Source organism: Equus caballus, chromosome 30 (genome assembly GCF_041296265.1).
Source record: "Equus caballus isolate H_3958 breed thoroughbred chromosome 30, TB-T2T, whole genome shotgun sequence".
NCBI lineage: Eukaryota > Metazoa > Chordata > Mammalia > Perissodactyla > Equidae > Equus > Equus caballus.
The window spans coordinates 27620968-27641208 of NC_091713.1; the positions used below are offsets into that span (position 1 = coordinate 27620968).

General features: G+C 34.3%; 1 protein-coding gene across 7 annotated transcripts in view; it reads right to left on the minus strand.

The window, feature by feature from the left end:
* Positions 1–20241, minus strand: part of BRINP3 (BMP/retinoic acid inducible neural specific 3) — a 402882-nt gene that overhangs the window by 114731 nt on the left and 267910 nt on the right. For all 7 annotated transcript variants that reach the window (XM_070256069.1, XM_023632555.2, XM_023632554.2 and 4 more), the window contains 2 exons: positions 15054–15159; positions 9523–9759 (listed from right to left, as the gene is read on the minus strand). In XM_070256069.1, the coding sequence (XP_070112170.1) occupies positions 9523–9759; positions 15054–15159 (343 nt within the window). The remainder of the gene's footprint in view (positions 1–9522; positions 9760–15053; positions 15160–20241) is intronic.

Here is a 20241-nt window from a genome sequence, read left to right on the forward strand (position 1 = left end):
ACTGTTACTTAAAATTCAAATCTTTTATTCAGATACAGTTATTTTCCCTGGAAAATATCCTTTTCCTGTAAACTGATAGTTAAATACCATTTGAGGGAGAAACTGCTTTTGAGAAAGAAAATTAAGAATAGTTTACATAAAAATAACAAGAGGAGGGACCAGCCTGGTGGCATAGTGATTAAGTTCGTGTGCTTCACTTTGTTGACCCCAGATTTGCCAGTTCAGATCCTGGGTGTGGACCTATGCACCGCTTATCAAACCATGCTGTGGCAGGCGTCCCACATATAAAGAAGAGAAAGCTGGCACAGATGGTAGTTTAGGGCCAATCTTCCTCAGCAAAAAAGAGAATTGGTGGCAGATGTTAGCTCAGGGCTAATCTTCCTCAAAAAAAAATAAATAACAAGAGGAAATAGATTATTTTTTTTTACAGTTTGTAAATCAAGTTAACCCAACTTTTATAGTACATTTTGCCATTACAGTATTAGGAAATTTACCCATTTTCAGATGCAGTGTCCAATGGACAGTGTTGTCTAAAAGTAACACCTCAACAATTCCCATTACAAGGCAGACTCTAGCTGCCATTCTTGGCACATCAAATGGATATCCTTACATTTAATAGGACATGATCCTGATAAAGATCTATTTGACAGCATACTGTACACCTTCGATTTCCTACACATCAAATGATAACACAATTCTTCCAAAGACTAAAGACGTCATGTCAAAAAATGTCTAAAAGATTTGTGCTCTATGTAAACCAAGCCTTTTATTTTTTCTTAAGATTATTTCTTAGATCATATTTTGTAGATATAGCATAAGTAATTTTCTTATTCATCCAAAATAGAGTTGAGGATAATTTACAATATTATATGGAAGAGATACTGTATTGCCATCTATTTAGTGGTTCATTTTTCTGGTAATTTTGGTAAATGGTTGCATAATCCAAATGAAAATTTGGAAAATGAAAAGTTTGATTTTAATCATTTAGATAGATCTGTAATACTGTGAGGACTTCCAGTTTTTTCCTTAGATTAGAATCTTTCATCCAGATTTGGGTGGAAGTTGTCTTTAAGTAATTGGCAAAAAAATTGTTGTTTTTATCTAATTAAATATAACATAAGTTTCTGTTTGATTTCTGCTACTGTGAGGGTGCGTGTGAGTTTCATTTTATTCTGCTTCTATACTTTCCTATATCTTTCCCTATTTCTTTATCTTGTAGTCTTTCATTCACAATAATCAATGTTACATCTATGCCGTCACTATTTCTTAATAAAAAAAATTAATTTATTTATAAAAATGTAAAGGTAGAGAACTAACGGATATGTTTCAATATAGTTCTTACAACTGAAAATTCTCAGGTTGCCAGATATGAAGAAAGGAATACATTCTATTTTGAAATTTTCTGACACTTTTATTTGCAGGCTGTAAAAGGTGTACTTTCCAGGACTTGTATATTACAGAAAAAATGAATCCTATATAATCAAATATTAAAATGGCTCAGCATTCTCTGCTAATCTGATCCAGAGACGCACGCAACCCAAAGATACTTACAAACAAGTTATCCTGACCCAATACGATTTACAATTTATTTTCTTCCTTTTAGTGTGATGACTGGTAGTACCATTCTAGATTGTTACTCTGTGTATTCTAATTCATGCATTTCGTGTTGTTCTTTGTTTTTAAGGAAGAATTTCCTAAATTCAGATACATCTTCTATTCTGATCAAAGAACAAATACAAACTGATTTTTTCCTCAGCTTCAACAAAAATATCTTTTAGATACGTTGTCTGCATTTTTAAAAAATTTTCAACTTAAGTTGAATTAAATATTTGAAAGTAACCTAAAACTCCACCCCCATTTGCATTGTCTATCAAGAGCATAACTAGGTTTAAATTCCATGCGTATAGATAAATACACACAAATAACTATCTATTGTACCTAATATTGAAGGAAACATTTAAAAAGTGTGCTTGCACACAGTATCACCACTTCCACAATCATAAGGAAAACGAAATAAGCTGGTGCATTTCCTCACCATCAAGGTACTTAGAATAAAGTGTATCAACTTAAAGGAGCCTGTGGGTGGCGAGAACACTTTAGAAATCTTCTCGCTGTGCAGTATCTGCCTCATTACTTCTTCTATTTTGTTTATCTCTATGAGGCCAAAAACGAAGTTTTATTTCTCAAAAGAAAAGCTCTTCTGAAAACTATCAAATGTGTTCTTCCATACGTTTCACTAGTTTTGAAAGGAGTCCGAGAAAAATATAATGTTTTGCTAGTTGATTAGTTCCAAGTGTGGATAAATGAATGTGGTTTTACTAAAGATACACGTACTATTAAAAAGCTGGGGTTCAAAAAAAGTTGGGGTTCATTCTTGAACTATCTATATACTGAAATTGAAAACAAACCCTCAAAATTATCTATGATTTATTTCAAGATATTTGATATTTTTGTGTTGCTCTTGCGAATAGTATCCCCTTTTAAAATTTTATTTTCAATTTGTTTCTGGTATATGGTTGCACGAATTTCTTTGTATATTGATCTTTTATACTGCAAATTTGCTAAATTCATTTATTATTCAGAATAGTTTATCTCTGGAAACTATGTGTACAATCATATGATCTCTGAATATGGTAGTTTTAGTCTTCTTTTCCAATACTATGCCTTTTAGTTCTGTTTTTCATGCCTAATTGCACGAGAAAAAGCTTGAGTACAGTTTTCACTAGAAGGTAGAGAGGACATCACTGTCTCATTCTTGCTCTTGGGGAAATCTTTCAAATTTTCACCATTATACAGGAGGTTTTTGTAGAATTTTTTTTCTTTTTCTTTTTCTTTTCTTTTTGAGGAAGATTAGCCCTGAACTAACATCTGCTGCCAATCCTCCTCTTTTTGCTGAGGAAGACTGGCCCTGAGCTAATATCTGTGCCCATCTTCCTCTACTTTAAATGTGGGACACCTGTCACAGCATGGCTTGCCAAGCTGTGCCATGTCAGCACCCTGGATATGAACTGGGGAACCCCAGGCCACTGAAGCAGAACTTGCGAACTTAACCGCTGAATCACCAGGCTGGGCCCTGTAGAATTTTTTAATTAAAATATGGAACGTTCTATTTATTCCTAATTTTCTTAAGGATTTTTTTTAATCCTAAATGACTGTTATTGTCCTGTATTTACTGAGATGTTCACATGATTCTAATCTATTTCCCATTTGTGATGAAATCTGATAAATATTTTTAAACTTTAATCTTGGAATAAATTTCATTTGGTCATAATATATTCTTATTCTTACATACTACTCTCTATAAATTAACAGTATTTGGTTAGAATTTTAGAATTGCTAACCACAATAAAGATCATTTATAATTCTCTTACTCTATTTCTGAAAGAAATTCTCTTGGGGGAGGTATTTTAATAATAGATACTTTTTTTTAACATGATGAATAATTTAGATTTTCAATCTCATTCTCTGTCAAGTTTGGTAAATTTCCTTTTGGAAAACTGTGTCCATTTCATCCAAATGGGCAAACTTATTGGTGTACAGTTTTTCACAATATTTTCATATGATTTTTATGATTTCTGTAGTATCTCTAGAGATGTGTCCTTTCACATTCCTGATATTATGATTTTGTATATTTCTCAATTTTTTTCTTGATTACCCTTGATAATTATTACATTTATTAGTTTTTTCAAAGAGCCAATATTTAACTGTGGGTTTTCTCTACTTGCCAAATGCTTTCAATTGCATTGATTTTGGCTATTGTCTTTGTTCCTCTTCTCTAATTAAGGGGAAAGTTATTCTTTTTAAAAATATTTAAGGTAAAATCTTAAATAATTGACTTCCAGGGTTTTTCTTTTCTAAAACATACTTTAAGGCTGTAAATTTCCTCTGAAGCAATTCTTTGGCTGTATTACACAGTTTTTTGATTTGTGCTATTTTCATTGTGGTCCAGTTCAACATATTTTCTCTTTTCTATAATTTTTTCATTGACTTAACTTCTTTTGACTTTTCTTCTTTTTCATAGATTATTTAGAAGTCTAGTAGTTAATTTTCAGGCAGATGAAGATTGACCATTTATCTTCTAGTTATTGATTTCATGGTGGTGGGAAAACATATTCTAACTGATTTCAACCTTTTTGAGTTTGCTCAGGCTTACTTTATAATCTACATATGGTAAAATTTGGTAAATATTCCATTACACTGGAAAAATATGAATTCTGTCATTTTTCTTGTCGTTCAGTGTTGTATATATTTTATTTTAGTGGTCTGTTAACTTCCTTTTCAAATTCAATGAATCTCTACTGATTGAACAACACGATTGAAAATCAACAACAAATTGATATTCAATGTGTTTGTTCTTTCATTTATTAAAAGATGTTAAAATCTCGCACTATGATTCTGCGTGTGTCTTTTGTTCCTTTGGTTCATTCAAATTTTTCTTCATAGTTTTTGGGGCTATATTATTGTGTACTGACGAAGATTGCCTGAACGTTTTCCTCAGCTTGACTAAACTTTAAACAGGTTTCTTCCTGACAATTGGCTTCTGACCCCCTTTTTCTTCAGAAAACTTGCAATTGTAAATTCTTTCTCTGTCCCTTTAAGATGTAAATCTTATAGGAACCAGAAATAGCTTTCTCGAGGATCTGGGAGTCATCCCTTTGATCTGTAATCATAGCACGCCTGTCTCCCAGTCCCTGTGGGGAAGTAGGAGACTAACTTCAATAAAGGACGATTAGCAAATACAGCTGGCCTCATCAGGGTGACCACTCTCCCTGCTAATGTCCTCTAATAACTTTTCCATGAGCTAATCCCAATGTTTTCAAAATCCTCCTGTCTTTTGTTGCAGAGGAGCTGAGTTCAGTCTCTCTTCCCTATTGTAAGTCTCTCCCTTATTACAACAGTCTTGAAGAAAATACTCTTCCTTGCCCATTTCAGTGGTGTGGTGCAGTTTTTATTTGGCAGTTCATATAAACTGATAATTAGGATAGATATTCCTGTTGAATTGACTACTTTATTATTATGAAATATTGTTAGCTCAATTAACGTATCTTGCTTTAAAATTTATTCTAGCATTTTTTTTGGCTACTATTTACATTACATATATTTTCTACCCTTTAACCTCAACCTATCTATGTCTTTAGCATGTCTCTAGTAAACAGCAAACAGGCTTTTATTATTACTGTTGTTGTTGTTGTTATTTTAACCAGGCTTGTAGTATTAGTTCTTTATTTAGAACATTTAATGTATTAAGAAAAATAGAATATTTAATATAATAACCATTACCGTGAGATTATATCTGACCCTACACAATTTATTGAAAAGATAATCCTAACCTTTTCTTTGACATTGCATTTATCTATTTGACTCAGATGATTTTTCTCTTGTTTTCTACTTTATTGTCTTATTTTGAAGTAATCAAATAATTTTATTTGATTTTCCTCTTATTTTAATTAAACATTTTTTCCTTATTCTAGTGGTTATGTCAGAGACTATAATATATATCCTTGACTTATTTCACACTAATTCAAATCTGTTTTTTTTTTTTAAAGATTTTATTTTTTTCCTTTTTTCTCCCCAAAGCCACCCCCCCCCCCCCCGGTAGATAGTTGTATATTCTTCGTTGTGGGTCCTTCTAGTTGTGGCATGTGGGACGCTGCCTCAGCGTGGTTTGATGAGCAGTGCCATGTCTGCGCCCAGGATTCGAACCAATGAAACACTGGGACACCTGTAGCGGAGCACGCGAACTTAACCACTTGGCCACAGGGCCAGCCCCCAAATTAAATCTCTTAACACATTGTCAACAATGCCAGGACCTTGGCATGCTTATGATATTAACTGTTTCCACTCACCACTGTTATTACACTACTGTCATGTATTACACTCCTCCATATATTTTATTTGCACCTCACATTATAATTATTATTTTGTACAGTTGATATTCATTTATACTTCGTCATGTATATTTGCTGTTTCTAGTATCTTCTTCCCCTTTGCATTTTCATGTTTTCACCCAGCATTTCTTGTCTCAACACATCTGTATTTTCACCTTCATTTTTGAAAATATTGTGAAGTGATATATAATTCTAGATTAACAGTTATCTTCTTTTAGCACTTTAAAGAGGTCAAAATCTGTTGCTCTCTTTGTTCTGACAGTCAGACTTACGGCTACTCTATTGAAAGTAATTTTTTTATTCCCTCTAGTTATATTGAAGAAATTTTTCTGCCTTTTTTCCCAACCATTTTACTACCATGTGCCTATCCTTGGTTTTCTTTGTCTTTATATTTCCTTGTGTTTGCTGTGCGTTTTGAATCTGAAGGTTGAATCTGTAGGTTGTTAGTTTTAAAAAATCTGCATCCATTATGTCTTTGCATATTGTTTACTCCATTTTCCCCTCCACTCATTTTGTGCTTCAAATCAAAAAGAAATATTTTAGGCCCTTTATGCTTATCCCACACGCCTGTTATGCATTTATCCAACATTTTGTTGTTACTTTCCTCACTGTTCCCATTTCTGTCTATTCTGTTAACCTGTCTTCATGTTCACTAACCCTGCCGTCCACTGTGCCAAAACTCCTATTAAAACAAAACTTTGAGTCGCTGATTTCAGATACTGCATTTTTATGTTTTAGAATATCCTTTAGTACAATTTTATAGATTCCAAATCTCTTGTGAACTTTCAATACCTTCATCTACTTTATCCTTGTTTTCCTTTATTTTTTTTGAACATTTTGATAATAATTTTCTGAAAACCTTTCCTACTAATTTCAATATCTGGATCATCTTACATCTATCGTCTGCTTTCTTTTCTCTTTGATACTGGCCACAAGGTCTTGTCTGCTCATATGTATTGTAAATTAAGGTTTTATGTCCACCATATATAAAAAGAACTGTAGAGGTTTTAGAAAATGTTTTCACTCTCAAGAGGTTTCGTATTTAAGAAACACTATAGGGAGTTGAGCTTTTTTAGAATCAACTCCTTAGGATCAAGATTTGAGCTATATCAGTGCTGGGTTATAATTGTATAGGACTCAATCTAACTCTGATTTTCCCCGGTTCTTAGGATGTGACACTTTAGAACTTTCAATTAAGGACCTGGTGAGCATTTGTTACTTCAGGCCTGTAACACTGCAGAAAACTCAATTCTATCATTCAGAGATTTTTAATTTACTTCCTTATTCATCTGCTACAGGTGGATTCAAAATAAGGTAACTGTCTTAAAGAGGAGACTGGTTGTGGATTTAAAATCCCGTGAGCCCCCAATTTTCTCACTTAATCTACTATAACTGCAAAACTTTCTTCTAGTTTCTCTGTCTTGGAACAGCAGCATTTTCCAGGGGCTAATCCTAGATTCTCAGCTTTTAAGTCAATCTTGAATTGATAAATGTGCCCCAAGAAAAAGTAGTTGTAGAAACTCGGTGTCAATTCCTCGTTCTCTCCAGTATTTTCCATCTTTGTTTATTTTAATTTCAAGCCCCTCCCTCTAGAGAGTTTTTATTTCTTAAGCACCTGAAAGTCTATGCTAAACCTCACTCTGCTTTCAAAGAATTTTGAGTAGTTCTTTAGCATCCAGCACTACCTAAAATTCAGCAAATATCTTGTGTTAAAACTGAACTTCTTTTGGCCCACTGAGTGTAGAATTTTGTCACTCCAGTCTCCACAACCACTAAAATCTAGGCTGGTTTTCCTCGCTCCCATCAGCCACTCTCTGCCTGGGAGAATACAGAGTCCTCAGCTTCTAGACTAGACCAAGAATTGGCAAATGTACACAGAATTAAATAAATTAATGAACAAAATAAGAAAGAAAGAAAGAAAGCTGTGAATCCCCAGCTTATATCTCCTGCCAGGAATTTTAGTCCATTTGGTTTTTGTAATTTTAATGATCTATCATGTCTTTAAAAATATAATTTAAAGCGACTATTCATCTTTCTGGTTACTACCAATGGAAGTGTTGGTCTACTTCAATCTATTACATTCTACCTGAAAACAAAATCCCAAATGCTCATTTGGTGATTTTTTTTAATATCCTTTTCAAGGCAAAATAAAAGGAGTACCATTCTTATGTGAATTCCACAAATATGAGGACTAAGAGGATTCCCTGGTCAAGGGAATAAGGATCTTTGATTCTAGACAATTTTTTTTTTTTTTGCTGGGGAAGATTTGCCCTGAGGTAATATTTGTGCCAATCTTCCTCTCTTTTTTAGTATGTGGGCTGCCCAGCACAGCATGGCCACTAACAGAGCAGTGTAGGTCCACACTCAGGAACCAAACTCAGGCCACCAAAGCAGAGCACGCTGAACTTCACCACTAGGCCACCGGGGCTGGCCCTGATTCTAGACAATTTTTCCTGTTCATATAAATAGAATATTACTAAAATAGAGGAAGATTATATATTACACAGTATTTTGATCAAAATATATCTTAAGAAAACCTAAATCTATTAACTCTTCCTAAATCTGTTTACCTATTATTCTATAATTTAACTTTTATTCTATAACTTGGTGGTTCTACTCCACAAAAAGGTGCTGTTTTGTTGAAACCATCAATTATGTTTTCTCTTATATCATGTTAGCTGTAGGCTTATAATATACAGCCTTTATTATGTTGAGATATGTTCCATTTGTGCCTAATTTGTGAAGTGTTTTTATCAAAAATGGATGTTGAATTTTGTTGTCACTTTATAAGTGTGGTTGGTTGCATGAATCACCAAAAGAATTATAACATCCAAGCATGTAAATGTGAACTCTTGGCAGTTAAAACCTCTTTTGCCCATCTGAAAGTTAGTCATGTCCAACACTTTTGACTAAATGCTACATAATTATACTCACCACACTGTGGGGATTTTTATTTTTCTTTTATCACCAATTATTACATATGCTTTTATCAATATTTTTAATTTTATGGTGAGGCATCCTTAATCTTTTATTAAGTTCAATGCTTTATGAGATGTAGATATTATAAGTTATGAGGTCAATAAAAAGCAATATTGAAAACATATACGAACTTGTAAAGATTCAGAAATAACAAAAAATAAAACCCTCAAATACTACTAACTCAAAATTGATCTAAATTTGATCATAAAAATAAGGAGTTACGTGAAGGCACACACTCATGAGATTCACGTTAATGTAAACAAGAGAGAGAATAATCGCTCTCTGCATTTTGCCTAACAAGTGAAATTCTGGCCACTAGAAAATCCCGGAGAGGTGTCACAGGTATCAGATGATAAATTCTTATACTGAGAAAGACAAAGACTTTATTAATGACTAATACATCAGCTCAAGAGCAGGTAGGTTCGAGTGCCAATAGTATATAGAAATACACAAAGCACCATATATGATTCAATAAAATACTGAATAACCAGTAATAAAAGCAATGGAATGTCCATTTGAAAGAATAATAATAAAAAAATTAAATAAAAGCCCTCGCAAGCATGTAATAGCTTCTTGCAAAAGGGACAATAGTCTTTTCAATATAGTAACTTTTTTGGCAAAGTTTAGAAGTGTTATATTAAAATATATCTCTTACCTGATTCCTCAAAGTCACTGTTGTAGGCTTTCCAGGTTTCAGTTATTCGAAGAAGATTCTCTTCCATGGCTTGAATGTCCATGGAGGGGCAGTTACATTCTGGAAATTTGGGACCACAATGACACCAGCAGTCATTGTCCTTGCAGATAAACTCCCCCTCGGAATTGCAAGCAATGTAACTCAAGGCTGCTTGAACAAAACGCTCCTGAAGATAGTCCGGAAGCAGCACTTGCAGCCCTGAAAGAACAAAGAAATCACCGAAGTTGACTTTGATAAAGAAAAGTGTACAATACGCATTTGCCATATTCAAAACAGGCCCCAAATTAAGTCTATTAAATTGTGCGTTTATGCATGCATAGTTTAAAACTATCATTAGAGAACTATCTAAGTCTACAAGATTGCAAGTATTTATAATTCTTTTCAACATAGCCTGATTCCACATCCTGTTTAAGAATTCCCCAAAATTACAGAGGCGTTTAATCTCTCAGACTATCTGATTTTGTTCTTTAAACTTATTTGATTGGTTCTTTGACTTGGTCGATCAGAACATTTGCTTATTTTTCCCCAATGTAGATAGAGTCCATCTTCCTTTACTTTTGCAAAGAGATGTACACATTTATTTTCCACCGTTTGATTACAAATAGTTTTCAACATTTTCATTTTACTTTCAGGCTATCAGCCCACATCTATGTAGATATTGTAATGTAGTAGGTTCTGGATGGTTTCTGGTAATGCTTATTTCATGCCATTAACAACACATAACCTACGTGGCTCTGTTGTTAGGATTGATGACTAAGGCTGACTACGGGAAAGCAGATGCTCTCATTTAGCTGTTTCACAGTTCATTTCCTCGCCATGATTTCAGATGGCCCTAGTGATGCAGGTCATTACTTTTCTACATGAAGTTCAGTAAAGTTGCTATCTATCTCTTAAGAAAAATATCAAAGATGAAAATAAGGGGATAGGATTAACATTTGGGGATTTCTACTGGCTTTACATTCATTATGATATTTTAAGAAAAGATATAGTTTCTGTATCAGCATTTCTTGCTACCTAAGGAAAATTTAATAAAAAGGTTAAATACTCAAATGAATCAGTAGATAATATTAAACATAAATGTAAAGGAAAATTTGGCCAATACCTAATTTCTATTTACTAGAAAATTGGATTTTTACAGTTTTTACATGGTTTTTTCTAACCAAAACAAAAAAGGTCAATTTTTTGACCCTTGACCATTATCTATGAGGTTGATTTAATAAAAATCATGGATTGGTGTTTAGGAAAAAAATCTGCTTTGCATGTATCTTGACAATTATACCTGTTTCATTCTTTCAGATTAATTGTCCCGTATTTTGGTCAGGAGAATACTCTTAGCACTACGTATTTATTATTCATTTTTATTTCATCTTAGACAGATAACATTTATTGAATGCTTCTCATTTGAAAGAGAATTTCTAGGTAAAGAATAAATATGCAAATAACTGAGACACAACCTTGCTCTAAAGGTAGTTGCAATATATTTAGGGAAATATCAAATAAATAACTATGTAGTAATACTATACAATAGTACTTAATAACTACTAGAGTTGGGATGCCTATAATTCACTAGATGTAACTAACTGGTTAAACAATTATATCCTTTTCAATGTGCAGAAGCAACAGAGGAAACACACTGGTAGGATCATAGGAACAGAAAGTTTACTTGGTGCTGAGACAGTCCTTAAGGAAGCTGAGTTCTGAGCATAGAGGGTACTGTGATAGTGAGCGTGTGCGACTGGGCAAGTGTCATGAGCTGAGAACCACACAGTAAACCATAGATGTGTCTAGTATTGGAAGGCTAGATATTTTTAAAACCAACTTTCTTATTAGGAAGAACCAGAAAATATGGAGAAAATATTTAAAATAATCTATTTGAAGGGATCTGAAGGCCAATAATGCAGTGAGGATTTCTGGGGCTAACATGCCAAGGAGAGAATCCTTGGAGAGTAAGCCAAACATTGGACATAGTTTTTGTCTTAGAGTTTTGCTCAGTTAGCAAAGCAAAAATTGAAGTTTTGAGGGGCCAGCCTGGTGGCATGGTGCTTAAGTTCAAGTGCTGCACTTTGGCAGCCCGGTATTCGCAAGTTCGATCCTGGGCACAGATCTACACAATACTCATCCAGCCATGCTGTGGTGGCATCCCACATCTAAAATAGAGGAAGATTGGGACAGATAAGGCCCAATCTTCCTCACCAAAAAAAAAAAAAAAAAAGTTTTGAACCAGCATGATAAAGATAGTAAATTCCTCAGGATTTCTTGTAACCCAGCAGGGCTATATGTATCCAAGAAGTAATTTAAAAAACACAAGAAAACACTAGCCTTCACTAGATCTAAAGCATACTTTCAAGTGGTTCAGTTAAAAATGGGAAACAATAGTAAATCTGCTCTAGAAGAAGAAAACTTTTTCAATAATTTTATGTTATGTGTACAAACTTTCAAGCACAGCATCAGAATTCAATAAAAAGTATAGGGAGCACATAAAAAATAAGAAAAGATATAGAGTCTATCAAATATGAACTGTCAATTAATTTCAATCACCTGGTCAAAAATTAAATGACAAAACAGACAATTTTGACAGAGAACTGGAAAGTATAAATGATAAATGGAAATTCTGCAAATAAAAATATATAAATTGGCTTTAAGAAGTAACCCCAATTGATGGGCTTAACAGCAGACCAGTCACAGCTGAAGAGATAATTATCAAACTGGAATATGTCAGAAAAAATAGTGAACATAGAATAATAAAAAGGCAAAGGGATGTAAACTACAGAAGACAGCATAAAAGACACACAGGTCGAAAGTTAAAAGTCTAAAAATACATTTAATTGGAACCCCAGAATGAGAGGAGAAAACTAAAGCAGCAATATTTAGTGAAAAATATATAAAAAAATTACAAAATCGATGAGAGACATCACGAAAATTGTAATTTGTGCCACAAAAATATATGTTCTAGCAACAAAAAAAACTAAGTGAAAATGAGCAGCTGACCAGTGCCCTTCAATTTCAGACTCCTCTCAATAATATATATGAAGTCAGAAGATCCCCAAGATGGCCAAGTGCCAGTTCTAACACTGCACTTTGTGCTTAAAAACAAAACACAGAAAAAAACTATCTATCTATCTATCTATCTATCTCTATATCATCTATATCTATATTCATCCATCAAACCAACCAACTAGCTATCTAACTATCTAACTATGAAAGACCCAATGACCTGTCATGGAACCTTAATAAAAGATTCTTTGGAGACACCAGTTTTTCCAACTGCTGCAAATAGTGACCCAGAATTTTTTATAATCTTCAAAGGAATGTATCATGGTAACATTGATCCAGAATCAGTAAATGCTTCCCATTCTTTTTTAAAGTAGAGAAGGGCTAATCATAAAGGTGAGATTGAAGAGGTGAATTAACATGATACTTGGACTATGAGTAGAGCTGAAATTTAAGAAAGAATACATGGCAGTTTGAGGGGCTTGATAACGATTTCCTAGAATTATCTTTGGAAAGGTCTTTGTACCACAGGGGTACAAATAAAGTTGCATTAGACAATGAGAAATATAGGCATGAAAATAGGAAAAGGTGAAATATGGAGATGTAGCTTTCTGTGTTAATCACATAAATTGAAAAGAGTAGAAATAGCAGTTACACAAAAGGGAAATGTTGCTTCATTTATTTCTTGTGTTTACCTTTTTTCAGACAGACAGGAGGCTGATGTTTGTTTTGATAATATAATATTTTGAAAACTGAACATAGTGATTCACAAGTAAAAATCAATGTCGTGTTAATAAATTTTAATAATGAATCAATTGAAGTAAACATATTTGATATAAACATTCATTGTCCTTGTTGATGAAAGTTAATACCCTGAATGAAAGTTAATCCATACATTTAATGAGTACACTGTAGAGAATTACAAGTAACATTGGTAGACTGCATTTCTATTTAGAGAAAATATTTCACTAACTTTAAATCTAAAATTGATAATGATAAATTGGCTAGCATTTAAAGTTTAAAATTTTCAAGTACTTTTTATAATTTTTATACAATTCAAAATGAGTTACATTCATTTATTATTTAGGGTAAATTTAAATAACCCAATACTGTTACATTTTTCAAGATTGAAAACTTGAGAAAAAATGGCAGACTCTCTGAAACTTTTAAGCATTCTTATGTAAAACTGAATAATGCAAATATAGCTCTAACTTAGGCAATTGAAAAAGGTAGACTAATGGACCAGCCGGGGGCCATGGTGGTTATGTTTGCACTCTCTGCTTTGTGGCCCAGGGTTTGTGGGTTCGGATTCCAGGTGCAGACCTACATACCATTAATCAAGCCATGCTGTGGAGGTGTCCCACACACAAAACAGAGGAAGACTGGCACAGATATTAGCTCAGCGACAATCTTCCTCAAGGAAAAAAAGGAAGATTGGCAATAGATGTTAGTTTAGGGCCACTCTTCCTCACCAAAAGAAAAAAAAAGGTAGACTACAGAACAACTCAAAATTGCCCCTTTGACAGTCAACTTGATTTAGACAATGTGTCATCACAAAGACCTTTCTGAACTTGTTCAACTAGTACCTGTTAAAACATGTGCATTCATCACTTTTTCCTGCTTCTATGAATGAATAAGTACACATACCCATCACCATTTTCAGAATGGTATACATTTGTTAAAATTAATTATTTAAAAAATCCTTTATTGAATTATCTCACAAAATATAGTAATAAAAAAGATGGTAAATTATTACCATTACCACATTATCTATCTTTACAATGGAAATAATGCAAATATAAATAGTTTTTAATATAGTCTCAAGTACATTTCTATTTGTCAGAAGACAAATGCAGCCTTAACTACTATATTAAATTATATTTAGAATGTCACTGGTTCACGTTACATTCTGCATAAATATGGTTACAACTTTTACCAGAATCTATAAGGAAAAAGTCAAAGCTCATCTATGGAAAAACTGTCACTTATTGAGATAATGATTACTGTGTGAAAGTAAAATGTTACATGGTAAACATTCAATTGCTATAGATTACTAAATCAAAGAAGTAAAGTGAATTTTAACATTATCTTTCTCTGGTCTAGTATGTTTATACCAGTTAAAAATTAGGAAATTAGCCTCTTATGAACATTTTAACAGCCTAGTTCTGCATATATGGCTTAATCAACAAAAAAGTGAGAAAGAGGGGCCAGCCAGGTGGCACGGGGGTTAAGTTTGCGCACTCCGGTTCGCATCCCAGGCTTGGACCTATGCACCACTTATCAAGCCATGCTGTGGCAGGCACCCCACATATAAAGTAGAGGAAGATGGGCAAGGATGTTAGCTCAGGGCCAATCTTCGTCAGCACAAAGAGGAGGATTGGTGGTGGATGTTAGCTCAGGGCTAATCTTCCTCAAAAAAAGAAAAAGTAAGAAAGAAAGAAGTCATACCTGGGTAATTATCATCCAGGCGTATAGAGAATCACAAAATTTTACCTACATACCTTGCAACTGAATCTTATTCTCAGGACTCTGAACCAGAACTGAGCTGACAGAATCCAGGTTGTCGTAGTTACTGCAGCCAAGAGGACCCGTCCGTGTTTCTGTTACCTGATGAACAAAACACAATTTTATTATATAAATCAGACTTTACAATGTTCTTTCAGTTCAGTGTAGTCGTCACATACTAATATTATACATTTGACAATAAACATCATTGAAAAGTCTTGGATCTGATACACGCCAGCAATACACACACCTAAGCACAGAGAAGACAAATAACTCCCTTTGTCTTCAATTCCATTTTCTTCCCCTTGGCCAGGCATAAATCTTCTGGGAAAATAATGGAAGCCCTCTTTGGTCAAAAGCATCATTCATATAAGGTCACTGATTTTCCCCAAGCTGTGACAAGGGCATGCTCCTTTAGGTAGATGGTAAGAGTTGACTCATATAAGACTTGTTTTTTGTTTGTTCGTTTTCCCTCAATAAATCAGAACCATCTGCCAGGCTGCTGTCTAAAGTGATTTTATTACTTTATTCTTCTACTCGAAAATCTACAGTTTTCTCCTCTTTTATGGTGGCATCAAAGTCTAAACTCTTCTGCTTGGCTTCCATCTGTCTCACTTCTCCCCAAAAGGCAGGTGATTTCATTGTCCAGCTGGATATTCTTGATTTTATGCCTCTGCTTAGACAACATGCTCCACCCCACCCTACCCTTCTCCCCTTTGACTAATTGATTTTATTTATCCTCAGGATCAAGCTCAAGTTCAAACACCCAGACAAATTATTCCATAATGATTTCCACTTGTATTATTTTAGCATTTCCATAAGGTTCTAATTTATGGCACAGAGTCGTAGCACTTCATTATGGAATCATATATTGTGGCCTGACTTTTCCATGGATGTCTTGGGATGGATAACATCAGGAGATGAGGAGGTGTTTAACCCATTTTGTGAGACTAGAAATTTATCCTGAGGATCATTTTGTTAAAAACCAAACATGTTTTAAAGCAGAGGAGTATTGTCATGATCTTTGTGTTTGAAAAAGATATTCTCTTCTAATCAACCAGAATGGTTTGCAAAAGATAATTCAGATTATTTCATTCCACCATTCATGACTCCATAATGGCTTCCCATCTTACTCAGAGTAGAAGCCAGGGCCCTTTCTTGGACTAAACAGATGCCACCTTATCCAGCTCTCTATTACCTCTCTGAACGATTCCGCCTCCTCTTTTCCTTGTTTACTCCGCCCCAACCACACTGGCTTCCTTGCTGCTCCTCGAACACGCTGTGTATCCTCCTGCCTCAGAATTTTTTACTTTCTGTTCCTATACCCTGAATGCTTTTCCTTAAAATATTTCTAAGCTCACTCTTTCACTGCCTTCAAGTTTTTGTTCAATTATCACTCTCTTAGGATTCCTTGGACTAACCTATTCTAAATGAATACTCCTTCCCACGCTTCCTTCTTCCAATCATTATTTCCTTTCTTGCTTAACTTCTTCTACTTTTTCCACGGTAGCCATCAGTTTCTAACATGCTGCATAATTTACTCATTTATCAGGATTATTGTTGACATCTCTCAGTGGAATGCAAGTGCCACCAGTGTAGGGGATGTTGCCTATTTGTCACTCAAGTATCCACAGCACATACTAGTTCTTGTGTAAGCCCATGGTCATTGTAAGAGAAAGAGAAGGGGGAATGTAAGGGGAAAAATGAAGCCAAGAAAAACACTAAGGCCATATGGAGATGATGAAGACCTGAGCTAAGCAGTGGCAATGATTTATCTGAAGCAGATGATTATGAAAATCTATTAGAAATGGTAAGATTGTGAAACACTGAAAATGTACACAGTGGAGGCAGAGAAAGGCAACTGAGGTTTCTAGCATGTGATAACATTAAGATATGGCGCAAAGAAGCTCCACTGTGGAGAGCACGTAAGGGAGCTCGGTTTTGAGCATTTTGACTCTGAGTTGAATAACACTCTCAGTTGGAAACATCCAGTAGAAAGAGTGACAATGCAGATTTATTTCTTGGACAGTATGTGAAAGAAGGGATTACTAATTTGGAAGTCAAAACTTATAGGTGGTAATCAGAGATAGCGGGATAGGGGCTGGCCCCGTGGCCAAGTGGTTATGTTCGCGCGCTCCGCTGCAGGCGGCCCAGTGTTTCGTTGGTTCGAATCCTGGGCGTGGACATGGCACCGCTCATCAAACCACGCTGAGGCGGCGTCCCACGTGCCACAACTAGAAGGACCCACAATGAAGAATATACATCTACGTGCTGGGGGGCTTTGGGGAGAAAAAGGAAAAAATAAAAAATCTTTAAAAAAAAAAAAAAGATACCGGGATAGACATGTCAGCTCAGATGCACTAAGTGAAGCTATAATTTGTACCACAGCAACTCGGTCATAATTTCTAAATAAGTCCATTAGAGGAACCCAGATTGACTATGAGCACATCGCAACAGCTGGGAATGTAGTTTATCAAGGGCAAGGATTACTTTTTTCCTAACACCACACCACCTTGTATACCGCTCCCACCACTGCACTCCAGTGATACTGACTATCCCTTATTTGGTTCCGGAAAATAATTTGTAGTGTTGATATGTATGACATACCTGTATATGTGTGTGTATGGGTATAATTAATATTTTAACATGTTATTAATAACAAAAGGGTAAAAGAAGGATTTAAGGCAGCAAAGGAAAGACTTAGAGTTTAAGGTAAGTTAAATCTTCATTTTGTCCTATTATGTAGTTTATTGTCCTCAACACACACACACATAAATACATACACACCACAACAATATAAACAATCTCCAATATTTGTCATTTTAAGGAAGTTTTCTAAATAAAATTAGCTTAAAACACACACTCATTGACAGAGGACATCTTAGAAATTGGAAGGCAATCTCCTAACACTTAACCCTTGAAAGATGGCAATTTATATCTTTACAGAAAGTCCATGGGGCCGCCCCATGGCCAGGTGGTTAAGTTTGCCTACTCTGCTTTGGCGGCCTGGGGTTCACAGATTTGGATCTTGGGCACAGATCTAGCACCACTCATCAGGCCATACTGTGGTGGCATCCCACACAGAAGAACTAGAATGACTTACAACTGGGTGGTACAATTATGTACTGGGGCTTTGGAGAGAAAAAAAAAAAGAGGAAAATTGGCAACAGATGTTACCTCAGGGTCAATCTTCCTCACCAAAAAAGCATACCTTTAAAAAAACAAAAGAAAGTTTGCTATACTTAATTACTATGTTCTTGGAATAAATGCAGGAAATTTAAATAATAGGTTTATAAATTTAGAGAAAGTTTGAATCTCTCTCTCTCTCTCTCTATAGATTGCTTTAATCTCTCACCTTCCACAATATACAAAAATAAAAATCTAGCACATCCTGTTTATAATTACATTTTGTTCTTTACCATTCACAACTGAATTTACTGCTCATCGTCTGATTTAATATAAAAATTCACAAACCCTAGCACATTCAATGATGCAAATCTATTTTTCCAACTGTACTGTATTTAAGGACCCTACTAATGTCTTATTAGTGTCAGTACTAACAAATATGTCCATACTTATTTTATTTTTCAATACGAATGAAAGGAATAAAAATGAAAAAAATAATAATAAAAGGCAATTTATTGTACAAACATTTTTATAGAGATGTTAACTCCATCAAAAACAAGTTACGTAGTTGCGCCACACATGGCTTGAAATTCTGTTCATCACTTGATAATGACTATCTGATCTAGAGGACTCCATATATAATGGAACCAAGGAAGAGTTATTCAATAGCTAAACATAAAAATGATTAAGACTGACAATAATCTAATAATGAGAGCATTCGAGGTGCTGAGAAATGACATATAGAATGAGAAAAAAGATTTGTATTTATCTATTTTACTTATCTCTTGGAGGGAGGGTGTTGAAAGCAAGGGAACATAGTCCTTAGGATACAAAAATGATGTCCCCTCTGAAGTGTCACATTGGTTTTGGTTATAGCTGAAGACCAGGAAGAAAATTATGTGTTGGGAGGCTGGGGAGCTGAGGGAGGGGTGGCATGGAAGATCTGGCTTAACCAGCTATGGAATGTAAAATTGGACCTTTTCAAAATTTATTTAGGACAAATTTGTCTTCAGAATATGACAAATGTACTCCTGACTTCAATAATTGACAACTTATGTGAATTGTGTCGTAAATATATTGTTAAAAGTCAGAGAAGATACAAAAGTATAGTAAATGGAAAAAATGCATGTTTTCGTTTCCACTTTTTCTATATTGTTTCTATGTTGTTTCATTAAACTGCTGCCTATTATTTTCACAGTTGGAGAATTTTACAGAGGGCATAGAAAAATGAATAATTTTCTTAATTCAAAGAGATGCTTTGGAAGTTATTATATAAACAAGTAGTATAGATTCAAGTTTATTTAGATTAAAATGAAACGGGGATAGATAATTTACTTGGAAGGAAACAACTTTTGTTATTTTCCATTAAATTTCCCTCTAGTCTTACACATTCTAAAGATGATATCATGCTACAGCAATGCATTGTAATTATGAAATTAATTCAAGAAGAACTAGTTGAAGGAAAAGTATCTGAAGAAAGAAAAGGAAAAAAATTAAAACAATGAAAAAAATGTAGGACAAAAGAGTAAACACACAGAAAAACATTCCACAGGCCTAAGTGAAAATAGTACTGTTAAAGGCTCCATCATCTTCAAACTAAGATACTTCTTATTTAAAATATTCAAATATTTAAAATTATTTTAAATATTTAAAATATTTCTAGTCAAAATCATAATAATGTTACATAATTTGAAGAAAATAGACTCAAATGAGCATGCTCAGGTCACCATCCTAACTCTACCACTTACTAGAGAGGAATCTATTTAAGCTTCAAGGTCTTTTTGGGTGAAATGGTTACAATTTTCCTACAGTACAGGGCGGTTGTGAAGAAAAAAAATCAGATAATCCATGAAAAAGGCTTAACGTGGCCCTGGCCCACAGTAATTATTTCAAAGTAAAGGCAGAGTATAATTATATGTTTACTATTAAAAAGCAAAGGCACCATAATAACTCTAGTGTGAACTGACTGAAATTATCCACACCCCAAGTCTCAACTAAGGTTGTAAGATCATGATACTTTCTCTCATATTAGCACTAGATGTTAGTATTTTTCCTTTG